Source organism: Cynara cardunculus, assembly GCF_001531365.2.
Source record: "Cynara cardunculus var. scolymus isolate 2C chromosome LG 6, CcrdV1, whole genome shotgun sequence".
Classification (NCBI taxonomy): Eukaryota; Viridiplantae; Streptophyta; class Magnoliopsida; order Asterales; family Asteraceae; genus Cynara; species Cynara cardunculus.
Genome location: NC_037533.1, coordinates 15,198,952 through 15,214,779, shown reverse-complemented (window position 1 = coordinate 15,214,779; position 15,828 = coordinate 15,198,952). Strand labels below are relative to the sequence as shown.

General features: G+C 36.1%; 1 protein-coding gene across 10 annotated transcripts; it reads left to right on the top strand.

The window, feature by feature from the left end:
• Positions 1-2,192: 2,192 nt before the first annotated feature.
• LOC112514072 lies at positions 2,193-14,965 on the top strand. Of its 10 annotated transcripts, XM_025120403.1 has the most exons (12): positions 2,194-2,622; positions 3,673-3,779; positions 7,223-7,611; positions 7,808-9,421; positions 9,497-9,534; positions 9,616-10,314; positions 10,425-10,570; positions 10,676-12,559; positions 12,732-12,780; positions 12,862-13,109; positions 13,193-13,297; positions 14,375-14,965. In XM_025120403.1, exons 3-12 carry the CDS (start codon positions 7,428-7,430, stop codon positions 14,616-14,618), a joined length of 5,211 nt encoding a protein of 1,736 aa, XP_024976171.1. In that variant the 5' UTR covers positions 2,194-2,622; positions 3,673-3,779; positions 7,223-7,427; the 3' UTR covers positions 14,619-14,965. The 10 variants fall into 10 exon arrangements, with proteins under 10 accessions (XP_024976163.1, XP_024976170.1, XP_024976162.1 ...); XM_025120395.1 differs by having other exon boundaries at positions 2,193-2,377; positions 2,586-2,622; positions 7,808-10,314; XM_025120402.1 differs by having other exon boundaries at positions 2,193-2,622; positions 7,808-9,534.
• The last annotated feature ends 863 nt before the right edge of the window (positions 14,966-15,828 follow it).

Genomic DNA, 15,828 nt, shown 5'->3' with positions numbered 1-15,828 from the left:
CCATATTATAACATCGACTGAGATAAAGAATAAAATAAAATATTAAAAACACGATGTATCTCGCTGCATTGCGCGAGTACGCTTCTAGTATTATAAAATATTTGGCAAAAACTTTTAAAAATAATTTTTATGCATGAAAAACTGCTTATTAATGCATGTTACTTAAAATTCAATATTACAAGTAAATTTTGCATAAATACAATTTGTTAAAACTCCAAATTTGAATTTGTATAACTAGCTGCAGATAAATATAATCAGATACATGATAAACTTCTCATCTAAATATCAGAAAATCTAAAATATGATTAGAATAACCATTGAGTTCTAAAAGTTACTTAATTATAATTTTTATAAAAAACAAATATGTGTTTTTTGAAAAAAGAAAATAAGAATTGTTTCTTTTTAAAAAAATATGTGTTTTTTAAAAAAGGAAAATAATAATTGTTTATTTAAAAAAATATTATTTTTAAATAATATATTATATTTGTTAAAAAACTTTTATTTGACATAAATATATTAAACTAATTAGATTTTTTTAATTATTTATTGATATAACAATATTTAAAAATTGTAGAACACAATTTATTTCGTTAACATTTTAGAGAGAACTTTAAAAGATATGTATTTTTTTTAAACAATATAAAATAAGAAGTGTTACCTTTTTTTACAAATAAAATATATCTAAAAAATAATGTATCATATTTATTTAAGAAATATTTTACTCTAGAATATTTAATTTGCATTCAATTTAMTAAGAAAAAGTCAAAAAAATTAAATATTTTTTTAAATCATAGTAACAAAAAATGAAAATCAATAATAATAATTTGAAATAAGTTTTTATTTTTATTTTAATTAAGTTATCAAAATAACGTGTCATCCACGTCACTTCATTAAAGCCACACAAACAAAAAAAATCAATAGATTAACCGGTTTAAAAGGTAACAAGTTAACAATTGTTATAATGAGTAGATTTTTTAAAGTGCGACACCTTAATAGAAAATAATTTAAAAGTATATTATTGTAATAAAGAAAAACAAAAGTAGAATGCTATAATAAGAATATTATAAAATTAGGTTGCTATTTCATGCATTTAACCCTTAAAATTAATAATAAAAAAAAAAAACTAATAAATTATGTTTGAATTTTTAAATCTATAATATATTATAAAACATTTGACAAAAACTATTAAACAACATTTTTTATACATGAAGTATTGTTTATTGATCCATATTGCTAACAATTCAAAATTAGAAGTGAATTGTGCGTAAGTACAACTTATTAAAGATTTATGTTTGAATTCGTGTAACTAATTGTAGATAAACATAATCAAATAAATGATAAATATCTCATTTTAAATATAATTAGGATAATATTGCGTTCTAATAAAATATTTCATTATTATCTTTATAAAAATTATATTATTGAAAAAATTAAAAAATGAGTTAAAAATACACAAAAAAAGGAGAAACTTTAAATAGTTAGTTTAATACTATTGTGAATATTTTTTTCTTTCAATTTATTATGATATCTTCATATTTATATTTTATTCAAAAATAAAAATGTTATCGCTTTATCAAAACCAAATAAAACCGTATTATAACCTTGATTGAGATAAAAGAAATAAAACAAAACATTAAAATTGAGATGTGTCTCGCTGAATTATGGGAGTATTATATATATATATATATATGTATAGAGGTGAGTTATTATGCAACTCTTTATATTTGTACAACAAATGCAACTCAATCTCAACCGTCCATTTAATTTGATGAATATGTGATTTCATAAAAATATTGATTTTTTATAATATAAAGTATTGATCATAAATAATGAACTCTAGTCATATTTCATAAATATTTAAATAATAATAGATGAACTCTCATCATTTCCATAAATATCTAAATTGATTGAGTTAAATTGGTTGTACAAATGAACATGGTTGCATTTGGAATATATTTTATATATATATATAAAATTAAATTTATATATATAAAATTTATACTTTACATATATGGAAATTTTCAAAATTAGGGGTAAAAAGGTAATTTAACGTAGTTTCAAAAACCGATAGTAATAATATTTCCATATATAAAAAGAGGTTGGTGTGAATAACTAGGTGAGGTGCAATCTTTCAGCCTCGATCCGAACCACGCGGTTTGTTATCACCCGAACCTCCGCTTCGGTTCTAGGCCTAGGCTCATTCTACAGTTCGTTGAAATTTTCTCACGATCACTTTATCTCTCTCTCTCTCTCTCTGAATCCCTCATCTTCTCGACTTCCCCCATTTTTCTCACCGATTCAAACCCTAGTTCCCAACTTAAGGCACGACAAAGCTTCGATTCCAAGCTCTACCGGCGTTTATGGTTCAATGTTCTAAGTAAGTTGTCACACACCTTTTTCGTTTTTTCTCAAAACCCTAATTTTTTATCATCCAAAAAGCAAAAGCCTTTAGTTTTACTTTCCGAAGGTAAGGCCTTTGGGTTCGTATCTATCTTCTTCTGTCTGATTAAATAAATTGGTGATATTTATGGAATTTTGGGGTGGAAAACGTTTAGCAATTTTGATCTTCTCGCTATATCTGGCAGATTTTGCGGTTTTGGTAAGGAATTTTGGGTTTTAAAGGTAGATATCTTAAGAGGTTTCCATATATATCCATGCAATGTGTGTATGTATGTATGTTTCCCGTAATTTTTAACTGATTAGTTGTGGTGGCAACTGTGGCGGTCTGAATATCAACATTTCTCGGAGTATATGGTTGCTTTTCGTCGTGCTTAATTGACGATATCTGTGGTATGCCAGAAAATTTTATGGGGTCGTGCCCTTTTGGTAGTTTTTGTAACACCTTCGATTCCCAATTAGGAGCCACACTTTGACTTTTGATCGAGTGTGTTGAACCTATGTTTGTTGAAGTTCTTTGGTTCTTTATGGACCCACTTATGCTCAGTTAGCTACAGCTGACAGCTATATCTGTGATTCTTTATGAAAAGATTTGAGGCAGATAACCTAGGTAACAAGGCTAGGGAGAGAGTGTGCTTTAGTTGAGAGCAACAATAGATAAATGAAGTAGAGTTGATATGAGTCCACCAGGATTTACAAAAACTTGACACTGCAATTCATCTGCTAGCAACTATTTATCTGCATTTCTACAACTGTATGTCATCTAGTTAGTCTGAGTTCCAGACTATGATTTTTTTTTTGAAGTTGATGCATCATACATTGGGTCTATTCAGTACTAAGTTATTAGTGAAGCCGGATATTCTGTGTTTGGAATGGTTAAGAATGAGGAATTTGAGTCTATAAGGGAAATTTCTACAAAATTTTCACTGAGGTGGCCAACAATATCTACTTAATAGTTATTTGCTGAAAGGGAAGGTTTCTTGCAAGCTAGGTGCACGGTTAATGCTCTGTTGGTTTTACAAATAGATGCACATATTGAACTGAACGGTTCGCGGCGAATAAAATTTTATGATAATTTATTTTTCATATCTTTCACCATATACTATTTTATGTTGTAATAGGTGACAACTTACATATATTTGAGGCCTTATTAGCAAGTGCAATCCTGTTTTCTGCTGTTGTCTTGGCAAACACCCATCTATCGTATTATTATTCTATAAATTTTATCTTAGATTTCTTTCCTTAATTTGGTTGTTTTTGTTGGTTTCTTTGTAGATTTTATTGATACAAAACTTCGTAGTGGTTACTGGTTAGTACCACACAAACGAAAAGCATTATTGATGGTGTTTGTTAAAATCATAACAAGTAACTAATGATACAAGGTAATGTTTCTTGTGATTAATGTCAATATATTTTCTACTTTCCCTTTCTATATTTATACATATTATGCAAGTACTTTGAACAAGAGTTGCCATGATTCATGATTTTCAATTTCTGGAATTAGTATATCTATTTTCAACCGCATTTATGAATCAACAACTAAATGAGGAAAGACCAGTAAAAACTCTGTTTTTATTTATTTCTCTAATATTTTCAACAAAACACATACTGCTCAGGTTTATGCATTATAATACTTATATTGATTGATATCACTTGCTATGGTAATTTATAGCTTGACCTGAACTATGTGGAGGTCCAGACGAGCTTTAGGCATCATCATATCATTATATTTTAAATGCTTCATTTGGGAACAAAGCCAACAAATGATCCGTTGTGTGAAAGTAGGTTATGTTTTAACCATCCTGGATATGCATCCACATTATTCCTTTATTATTAAGCACTGTTTTCCTATGTTGTTTCATTGAAGGGATTGCATCTACGATGCCTTACCTTTTTTTTTACCTGGCCCATGATCATTGGATTCTTTTTTCCATTTCGAAATGGTAAAGAAGATTTAAGTAAGAAAAAAACTGTAGAAGTGGAATATGCAGATATAACCAGTAGATTATATAGGTACCTTTCAATGTTTATGAAAACCATGGGTTACTTGATAACATATATTGAAGGTATCATCAATCATGCAACTTCTGGTTATGGCAATATCATATTATGCATCTCTAGCAAGCATTGTGAAAGATAGGGGCTAGCAGTTGGATGTAGGTGTAAAATTTACTGTATTACGAATCATAAAGGGCATTCAGTTGTTGCACATGTTGATTTAGCAGGGATATGTTCAATCGTATCAACATAGTTCTTTTTGTTAATTTTTAGGAGGAAACTCTTACTCGCTTTGTTACTTTATTATGCCTCTTTGTAGATCAATAAATACATGCAGTATAGGCTTTATCCTGTGTATGCATCTACCATTATATAATGAAAAAAGTAGCCACAAATGTGGTGTTAAAAAGTTTTCAAATGTCAGTTGACGCTAAACAAAGTATGGGGAGTTGACTCATGAGGCCATAGGAAGAAAGAAGTGAATTACAAAGCATTTTTACCCGCATATTTGCTACTCTTATATGCCAAACTATATGGGTTTTAATTCTGTTTATATTTTAGGAAATAAACATACTAATTAGCATATATGTTGTCACCAACTAATGAGACAGGGTACTAGCAATACACAACGTTAAACAAGATGTGTCTGTATGTGTATATATGTGTGTGTATGTATATATATCCTCGGGACATAATTGGCTGTCAACTCTGGCTGTATGTATAACTAATCACCATATTTAAAATTTCGTGATAGCTATTTTCTAATTGACAACTGCTATGATTGAAATACAGATGAATGGCTGATTTCGGAATTAAAACAAAATTTAAGTTTTTGGTTTGAGATAATAAGAATTACATACTAGCTAAAAATGTATAGCAACCATGAAACTTGAACCCGCAACCTTATGATTAAACCAACGCAGTTTACCAACTGAGCTAGGTGTATTTCAACCGAGGCATTCATTGGCATGTAAAATATACATATGCAATAATGCTATTGGAAAAAAGAGGTTGGCAGTAGGAATGAACACATGATCTCTTAATTGAGGACTGTCCAATATATCTGATCAGCTACGTTTTATGCTAATATAGTCATGCTAATTTATACTGTCTCTGTTGCTAATAATCACCTGCTTTCCTTCTTGGGTGTTCACCGAAGGATGTCCTATATTAAAGAGGGCAAATGTTTATTATTGAAATGATCAAATGAAAATGGTAACAGTATTACATTATTGTGTGAGGGTAAAATTGGAAAATGAGAATTATAGTATTTTGTTTTTAGTAGTTAAAGAGTAGTTCTTAATAAATGTGCCCGGTAAATGAGGACAACTAGTGGAGAATGGAGGAGCGTAAAAAACATTCAAGGGGGTTTCATTGTCTTTTTGTCTCTATATAGATCCATTCTTGCCAAAGATGCTACTAGATGTTACTCAAAGCTCATTGTTTCGACTCCTAGATACTAATACGTGACTTGCTAAATAGTCACATTTGATTGTTCCATAAAATTAATTCAACCAAGTGTCTTGTAATTGTGTGTAGTTGGGGTGGGAGTTAGATGAGAACCATTGGAAGTTGTTGGAAACCTTTGGAGGAGCTTACTTGTTTATCAGTACTGCTAATCTACGGATTGTTGACGAACTAGAAAGGATTCTTATGGTGTGGTGTAGGCAGCTAATGTAGTATCATACAGAAAGGAAAGGGACCACTTAATGTTGGTGTAGAGAGTTCAAATTGCATTTGCTCTGCAGATGCATCAAATTCTGAAATAACCGTTCTCTAAATTATATCTCCATAAAACCGCTAAGGAGGCTCCTATACATCTTGTCATCAAGTAAAGTTGAACTGCGTCAGTGATAACAAAACCAGTATATGTTCTTGAACATGCTGTCTTTCCCTAGTATTTGAAGGTGGAATCCTGAAGTTAATTCATTGTTGATATAGAAATTAATGTTTGTTAACCTTCATCTTAGTAATTTGGTTTCTTAGAGATAATATATGAATGGTTGTTGATAGCTAATTCTTTTTATCCTCATTCCAAACAAGCTCTGTACTTTTCTTTTCATGTGGTCCATACTGAAGTATCTGCAATGAAAGTAACTAACAGGAAGGTAGTAATTAACCTCGTGACCTAACTGTGATTATTGCTCTTAACATCTTACCATAAATCTTCTATTTTCATTATTTTTATATTGGTGACACTAAAGAAGAGTCAAATTAGTACATTAGACGTGATTAAAGGAGAGTGAAAGTCAAAAGTTGCACATATTTCAAGACCAGCAAAGTAATAGTTTATGAAGGATGCTAGATTTCTTAATTTCCTTGCCATATAAAGGAGGAGATCAAGATGCATTTTGGGAACATCATATCTGCATTGCTTCTGTTGTTTGTTGTGGAGATATCATAACCACTAGTATGTTCTTGTTGTGGATGTCATGTTTGTATTGCTTCTCATACATGTTTGTTTCATAGGTACCAACAGTAACATAATTTCATTGTATTGATCTAGCTTTGACATTTGAAATGCTTTATCTCTTCTGTATTTTTAGAAGAGGGGTGGGTACATTAGATAGGATCTATGAATGGAAAGATATTAGGGAATATTTCTTTTTTGGGTTGAGGAGATTAACATTAAATTTGACTTTAATAGAACATACACAAGTGACAAGTATGTATAGTTGTATGCTGCCGATAGCGTCTTATCCATGTATCTTTGCACATATTCTTGTTTTGCGCTCATTCTCTAAATTGTGCATAAACTTGATGGCATCTTTTTGGTATCCACTTTATAGCTCTCTCATTATCCGTACACTTGATGGTTCATATTCAGGATTATGTGAAAAGATAGTTTTAACTTAATGGAGGTGTGATACTCGATTACTGTATAAATGCTGAAGCTACATAAACACCTGGGACCTCAAGTAACTGGATTTGGAATTGGAGGTGGTTGAGTTTTCTTTTAATTGTGCGTACTTCTTGAAGGTAAATCTACAAGACATCTTGTTTTAGCCTCTAAACTTGGGGCATAATCATTAATGCCTGGCAACGGAGTTGGGGATAGGGTTCACAATTTCTTTGCACAAGACAACCTGTCCCAGGTTCCGCGTTCGCGAGTTGGTGATGGAAATTGGTCTTTAAATGACAATCTGTGGGTTGGTAGTCAGAAACAGTTTGGTGGGTCAGATTCCAATCCAAGAAACTACAATCCACAACAATCAGGTAACACAGTTGGCTCTTAAGGGCAGTTTTTGATGTTACTCGACAATTTTTGTCATTTTTCAAATTATAATTTCCAGTTTCTTTTTGGGTGAATAATATGCAAGATGTAGTGGTTTTAACATTACTTTTTGTATTATGCTTTTCTATGTTGAGAACAACTAAACTTTATCCTCGCTTCTTTTTCATGCCTAAGCAGAAACTGAGAGAGGACACGACAGTCAACGTGTTCCTGACCCACATATTTTCAACATTGCACAAACATCTTCAAGGCCTGAGTTCGCTAGAAGCCTGTCTCACCGCGAACAGGCAAACTCGAATGGCTACATGTATGGACGTCAAAATTTTCAAACAAGGCCGGACGAAGCAAACTTTTTGGGTGTAGATACAGAATATGGTCGCAATAATGCGAGTCAGAGGGGCTTTTCATTCTGTGAGTCGCAACAAGAAGCTGGTTCCGAGCAAACTCCAAAGGATCCTTTTAGATCAGAGACTTCTGAGGCTCATGGTAGTTTTGACCTTTTTGGAGGTCAGCATCAGATGAATAGTCAGTATCCAGGTTCGATGCAACCATTACAACAGCAGCAGTCCGGATTTGGTGACATACAGCAGTTGCAACAGCAACTCATGCTTAGGAAGATGCAAGAGCTCCAGAGGCAGGAGCTCCAGAGACAGGATCTCCATAGGCAGGATCTTCAAAGGCAAGAGCTTCAAAGACAAGAGCTTCAAAGGCAAGAGGATCTTCGACAACTAGAGGCAAGGCAACAGAACTCATTAAATCAAGCTTCTTCCTTTGCTAGACAGGCATCCGGAAGCCATCCACATGGACTTGTTAATGGCACTCCAACTTCTGATTCTTCCGGTTATGCTTGGAATGAGCTTGCAGCAGGTAACACAAACTGGTTGCAGCGCGCTTCTCCAGCGATGCAGGGATCCTCTAGTGGACTTGCCTTTTCCCCTGAGCAGGGTCAGCCGCAACGGTCCATGGGTTTTGTTCAACAGCAGGTTGATCAGTCTTTATATGGGGTTCCTGTTTCTAGCTCAAGAGGGCCTCTAAACCAGTATCCTCATATTGCAACAGATAAAGCTTCAGTTCAGCAATTGCCAAGCTATAACAATTCATTTCCTGGAAACCATTATGCTGTAATTCCAGAACAGCTTACAGTGCAGGATGGAGCTTCAGTGAATAGGCAAGGCCTCCCAGGTAAAAGTTTATTTGGGAACACATCTGGTCAAGGGCCAAGCAGCGGGACGAGGGTGGAGCACATTCAGCAACTAAAAGCACCACAAAGTACATCTGTCCAGGAATCCCATGTTGCACATGATCTAATCGGCTCTACAGAGATGGTGCAGGATAAATCAGCTACAGAAGTTACATCTTCACATGGTGCAGCTTCTTTAGATCCTGATGAGGAGAAAATTTTGTTTGGTTCAGATGATAACATCTGGGATGCCTTTGGCAGTAGCAAAAACATGGGTGGAGTCTCTAGTCTGTTGGATGATAACGAATTTGGGAGTGGCTTGCCTTCTCTTCAGAGTGGTAGCTGGAGTGCTCTTATGCAGTCTGCAGTAGCAGAAACTTCTACTGACGGTGCAGGCTTACAGGAAGAATGGCCTGATTTGAATTTTCAGAGTCCTGAACTTCCATCGGGCGAACAACCTTCAACATATGAAGAAAGCGGGAAACATCAAAAAGCTTTGAGTGGTATTAACTTGCCTAATGCCTCAGCATTAACTTTTGGATCTGTTGCCCTTGCTGATGGTGCCAATATGAATGATAAGCAACGTAGCAACTTGGGGTTCCCGCATCATGGTAAGAACAATTCATATGAGGATGATGAGAGACCAAACATTAATTATTCTAAACTAATGAACCAACATTCTTCAGGAGGAAGCAATTGGTTAAATCGTGGAGCTCTAGAAAAGGTAGGTGTTGAAGATAGCCAGCTATATGAAAATTCTGCCAACACTGGATTCAATATCAATGAGAAAGACAATTCATTGCAGCAATCTCAGAATAATGATTGGAAGAGAGTAATGCATGATGAAACGGGTCAAGGCGGCAGGATATCTAGTGTTAATCCTATGCTTCATCCCAGTGTTGAAAGAGAGCCTGTAAACAGAGAAGGCCTTGCTGCAAGTAACACTGCTGTTATACCAAATTTAAGCAACTTGCAGGGTGGTAGTCATTCTAATCAGTTCTCTCCAAACAACCATCATCTTAATTACTGGAAACATGTTGATTCATCGGTGAAATCTAAAGGGAGTGAGAACTCAGAGAAATCACAGCGTCGCTTGAACAAGGGTCCTCAGGTCTCTGAATCATCATTTAATAGCTCCGATAAGGAGGATCTAAAGACGCACGAGATGGAAAGCAGCAGTAGAAGGGAGAACTCTAATGACAGCTACAGATCTGGTTCATCTCACCTTCCTAATACTGTTGGTCCAAGGGAAAGATTTTCATCAGATGCTGGTGACTCGAGATCCTTGCCTGGAATGCAACAAAGTTTATCTAATCAGGCTGGCCGGATGACATCTGGTCCAAGGAAGTTTCAGTATCATCCAATGGGGAACTTGGATGAAGATGCTGGAATGCCCTATGGAGCAAGACAAAGTATGAATACAAGGGCCATGCCCCTGCAACATTCTCGAGGATTAGGAGGTCAAGATCAAGGAAATTATGTACACACCAAAACTAGTGGCCAGGTTTGTAAAACTTTTCCTGAAGTGGGAAAGATGAATTTGGTCTATGTATATACATGGTAATTCTGTCTATGATATTGTCTGGTTGGATATGAAAATTGCTCTCTTTTCAGGGGTATGTACCTGAGCTTGAAGGAGTTCCGAAAGGATCCGATGATATGCGATTCAAGGGCATGATTCCTGGTCATGTGTCTAATATCTTTGCGCCCCATGACAGATCTGTAGGTTTGTCCACATCAGACAAGGCTTCTCAACCAAGGTATTATTTAAATTTCGGGGATCTTTAATTTTTACCTTTAATATAATATATAAGAAGTACAAGACCTGTTCTGTCATTTATTGACTTGAATTGTTGACTTATCAGTCAAAATATGCTGGAGCTTCTTCACAAGGTGGATCAATCAGGAGAGCGTGGAATTGCAAGGCATTTGAACTCGTTAGAACGTAACTTGTCATCTGAGATTCCTGAACCAGAAAATTCAGATGGATCTTTTGGTGGCCACCAGAGAAGTCAGTCATCCAACTCCCAGGGGATTGGTTTACAATTGGGACCTCCTTCACAGCGGTTACCCTTGCCTAATCATGCTTCACCAAGGGCTATACAGACCATCAAACCTAATTCTTTGAGTCAGGCTCAGGCCTCTGCTAATCCAAGAGGCAAGGGTCTTGCCGAGATGTCTCCTTTTCCTCCTTTCCAGGACACATCACATGGAGAATTTAAGAATGATAGAGTGAAAGCGCAAAGTGCAAGTGAAACATCAGGGCATAAGATGATGAATAACTTCTCTGCAGCTCTAGGTACTGACTTTCCTAATTCAAGAAGTCAGCCACAAAACCATCAAATGATTGGTGCAAGGGGGCAAGCATTGACAAATCGTTCTGGCAATGAATCTTTGAATGGACATTCTCCTCAAATCAGGCAAGCAGATGAAACTCGTGGCAGATCACTTAGCTCTGGTCTATATGATAATGCTGTAGCAAGTGAAAGAGTGCAAGCCTCACAACCTTCCACAGGGGAGAAGTTGCCTGCCTCTCAGCCCCACACAAATTCTGGTATTTCTCAACCAGGTGCATTCCCAAAAATGTTGCCAAATGCATGGGGAAATCTTCCAACTCAACAACTTCTTTCAGCAAGTCAACCTCGTAAAGGACCATCAAATCTTTCCCCATCACACCAGTTAAATATTGTGGAATCTACTTCCTTGGGTCAGCAGAATTTAGAGCAACAAGAAGCAGAAAAAAGAGGGAATAGCTTGTCTAAGTATGGTGCAAGTTCTTTGAATTCACAGGGGTTTACTTCTGTAGGAGAGCAGCAGTCAGCAAAAGAATCCCCATCATTAAATCTGTCATCTGAAAAGGTTGACCGAGCTCAAATGATGAATGGGCCAGCAGGCAATGATTCCATCAATATGCCTTTCTCTGATGCATCGTCTCTTAACCCTGCTGCATCTCAGAGGGATCTTGAAGCGTTTGGTCGTTCTCTCAAACCAAATAATTTGCATCAAAATTCTTCTATACTAAACCAAATGAAAGCTATGAGAAATACAGAAATTGATCCCAATAATAGGGCCTTGAAGAGATTGAAAGATTCAGATAACAACTTGGGTGGTCAGCAAGTAGCTCCATGGTCAGGGAAGCCAAGAGAACTCAAGAATATGGTAGGAGATTCATCAATTTGCCATACAACAGCCTCGCCTGGGGATTCTGAAATGCCAAGATTCACAGGGCCAACTGATAATGTCATGCAGAATGTGGCTTCTCTACCTGCCAATCTACTTTCAAAAGATGTACTTGCATCTGATCAAAGTGGGTCTCAAAGTTGCATTCCTAGCAACAACATGAATTCTGGTGAAATTGAGCACTCTCACATAAGTCCCCAGATGGCCCCTTCCTGGTTTGATCAATATGGAACGTTTAAAAGTGGTCAGATGTTATCACAAAGAGCTGATGCTGTAAGGACCTTGGAACAGCCATTGGGTATTGGGAAAGTTTATGGTAGTTTTGAGACACATAATGTAAAGGAGGAAGCAAGTGCTGCAGCTGATACCAGTCAGGCTGGTGTTATCTTGAAGAACCCACTTCCATCATCTATGGCAGTTGAGCAATTCTCCTCCCCTCCATCGCAGACAAACACCAGTGTTCAAAATTTGGTTACCGTGAGGTCAAAGAAGCGTAAGTGCTCTCCAGCTGAACTTCATCCTTGGCTCAAGGAAGTATCAGGGGGTTTCAAAGAACTTCAAAGCATCTGGTGCGTGTCAAATGGATAAACACTTTATTACTTCACTAGTTCTCCCTTACCCTGTGAATAACTGTTCTCTTTTCAATGAAAAACATATATTCTACTGTTTTTTCTCATACTTGGTTGTACCTTCTCTTTGATCAAGATTTGTTAACCTGTTGTTCGGTTTCTTTGTCTGCAGCACGGCTTCAATGGAATGGTCTGGAGCAACCAATCGTTTGATGGAAAAGGCGTGCTTTCTCGCGTGTTTGTTTATTATTAAGTCCTTGTGTAGTTATCTGTAGTTTCTAATAAGCATATGCGGATGACAGGTTGAAGATGACGGTGAAGTGATTGAAGATGCACACCCCATGCCAAGACCAAAGAGACGGATTATCTTGACGACACAGCTAATGCAGCAACTATTTCCCGCTCCCCCGGCCACTGTTCTGTCAACAGATTCTACCTCAAGCTACGGGAGTGTGGCATTTCATGCTGCTCGGCTTGCATTAGGAGATGCATGCAATCTAGTATCTTCTGTGAGAAGTCATTCCAGTATTTCTCATAGTGGATCAAATTCGTAAGAACGATTTTAAAAGTTTGAACCATCCATATTACATTTTCCTTCTATTTCTGAGATATTCCTTTTTTGGGCAAATGCAGCCTTTCTGATAAAAGCAGAGAATCAGAAAAAAATGATGATCGGCTTTTAGAAGTTGTGGAAGACCACATGAGTAAAGTAAGAAGGCTAGAAAATGATTTTTCAAGGTAACTTTTTTAAGGCCTTGTTTTTCTAAGTATTATGTTGAGACATGCTTCTGTTTGTGAAGCCAGTTTATCTAATACCATAAAAGTCTCCACTATTTAAGGACTTTTGAGTCATTTAGGGTCTGTTTGTTAGTAGCTTAATGAGCTTTATAGGACTTGCAGCTTATTCGGTCAGTTATTCATGACTGTTTGGTAGTAGCTTAATGATATAGTAAGTGACTTATTCAGTAAGCTTCTAGGGGGAGCTCTATGCAAAAAGTCTCAAGTTTTTTTTCTCGAAATGCTTCTCCTAGTTAAAAACATGCTCATTCATCTATGAAAAACTCCTCCCAAACAAAATCCTTCCCAATCTATACTGACAGATTAATCATACAAACAATTTTATTACAAGACTTAATGGAAAACCAACCAAACAGCCCCTTAGATACTTTGCTTCGTGTTCATATAGTCTGGATCACAGAGTCCCATGTAGCTAATTATACCCAACACATGTGTTTAGATGATTGGATATTTTGTTATGCTTTAAAACACCAATAACTTGTGCTTCTGAGTCATCCATTTATGCTTCGAACTGAGCTCATGACCCAATAATTTAAATTCACACAAAAGAACGGTGTCATCCAGTAATTTTGTTTCTGATATTCAGACTTATAAAATGATCTTTTAAGTGTGACCCATATGTAATACTTAAGGGTGCATTTGGTATGTGGGATTGGATGGGATATGACAATAAAAACTTGTCTCATGTTTGGTGCGACCTTTAGACGTGGACATGGAAAGAGTGAGTGATGCAAAAATGCATTTTTTTGTCCCACCAAAATAGGTGGAACAAAAATCAGGGAGGGGGGCAAGATTGGTAAATTAAACTACTCATGTGAAGTTAAAACCCTAAAACTTGCACAAATCTTTCACCTGCTTACCTCACTCTCGCCCATTCAGTTCTGTCCCACTCTGTTCTATCCAGTCCTGTCTGCGTAGCAAAGGCACCCTAATTGTTTAGTCGGTTTCGTGTTTGTAATGTAATTTCCCTTTTTTTATCAGTCTTGCAGTAGTTGATCATTCCTCTTTCTATATCAGGCTTGATAAGAGTGCATCAATCTTGGATTTGAGAGTAGAATTTCAAGATTTGGAGAAGTTCTCCATCATCAACCGTTTTGCCAGATTCCATGGAAGGGCGGTGCAAACAGATGGGGGCAGTGCCGAAGCTTCATCATCCAATGCAGCTGCTGCAAATACTCCAAAAATTTATCCTCAGAGATATGTTATTGCAGTGCCATTGCCCAAGAATCTTCCTGAGAGGGTACAATGCCTATCACTATGATCTCTCATTATGCATGATGATATTCCTTCTGCCTCCCTGATCAATTTTCTTACCATGGGACCCACCAGTTACGGAAAATGCAGGAGAAAGTTATTAATGATTAAAACAAAAAATGTTGATCTTTTGCCTTTAGGTTGCATATTCTTGAGAAATACAAGTTGAACTTCCCCTGGGAATTTCATTTGGGGGGTAAATGTGGAACTGAAAAGTTTCTAGCCAATTAGTTAGCAAGATTCCATTTATAAGTAGATAAAATGTTCTAAATCTTTTGGTTTTTAATGGATCAAATATGTATTGGTGGGATGTTATCTGGCTGCAATATATATGTAGTTCCCAAATGTTTTCACACCTGATTTTTGTAGTCTCCTGGCCTCTCTACCAATTGGGGGCGGAGTGGCGCTTTATCAGTCATCCCACCCCTTCCGACCCTACTTTCGAGCGAGATATATTGTGGTTGTTTGGTTTTGTGGATCGACTGTGTATTGGTGTGATAATGGATCGAATATGTATTGGTGGGATGTTATTTGGCTGCAATATATATCTTGTTCTAAATGTTTTCAGACCTTACTTTTGTGGTCTTTTGGCTGCTCTACCAATTGGGGATAGCGTCATGACTGTGTACATCCCACCTTCCTGGGCGCTGCTTTCAAGCGAGATATATTGGTTTTGGTTTGGTTTATTCGTGTGGTCCCTTGGCCGCTCTACCAATTGGGGTAGAGTTACGACTGCGTACATCCCACCCCTTCAGATCCTGCTTTCAAGCGAGATATACTAGGTTAGTTTGGTTTTAATGGATCAAATATGTATTGATGGGATGTTATCTAGCTGCAATATATATATATATATATATATATATATATATACACACACACACACATATATATATATATATACATACATATATATAGTTCCCAAATGTTTTCAGACCTGATCTTTGTGGTAATTGAGGGTAGAGTCAAGACTGCCTACATCCCACCGTTCCCGATCTTGTTTTTGAGCATATATATAGTGGGTTTGTTTGGTTCGGTTTATTTTTGTGGTCCTTTTGTGGAAGATGGAGAGCCTAGAGCCTAGAAATGGATATACTGTATTATTGATGATGTCAAATGTTTACTACTTTGTTGTTGGCCAGAGCCTATAGAGCAATTAGTGACCAGCTAAACGAACCCAGTAAATTTTTGTAGGGTATATATATATATATATATATATA

Bases quoted from the DNA above. Each gene is read 5' to 3' on its own strand.
- LOC112514072 (XM_025120400.1), top strand. From the start codon at position 7,428: ATGCCTGGCAACGGAGTTGGGGATAGGGTTCACAATTTCTTTGCACAA. The intron at 10,315-10,424 runs GTTTGTAAAACT...CTCTCTTTTCAG, and splicing joins ACACCAAAACTAGTGGCCAG to GGGTATGTACCTGAGCTTGA. The intron at 12,781-12,861 runs GCGTGCTTTCTC...TGCGGATGACAG, and splicing joins CCAATCGTTTGATGGAAAAG to GTTGAAGATGACGGTGAAGT.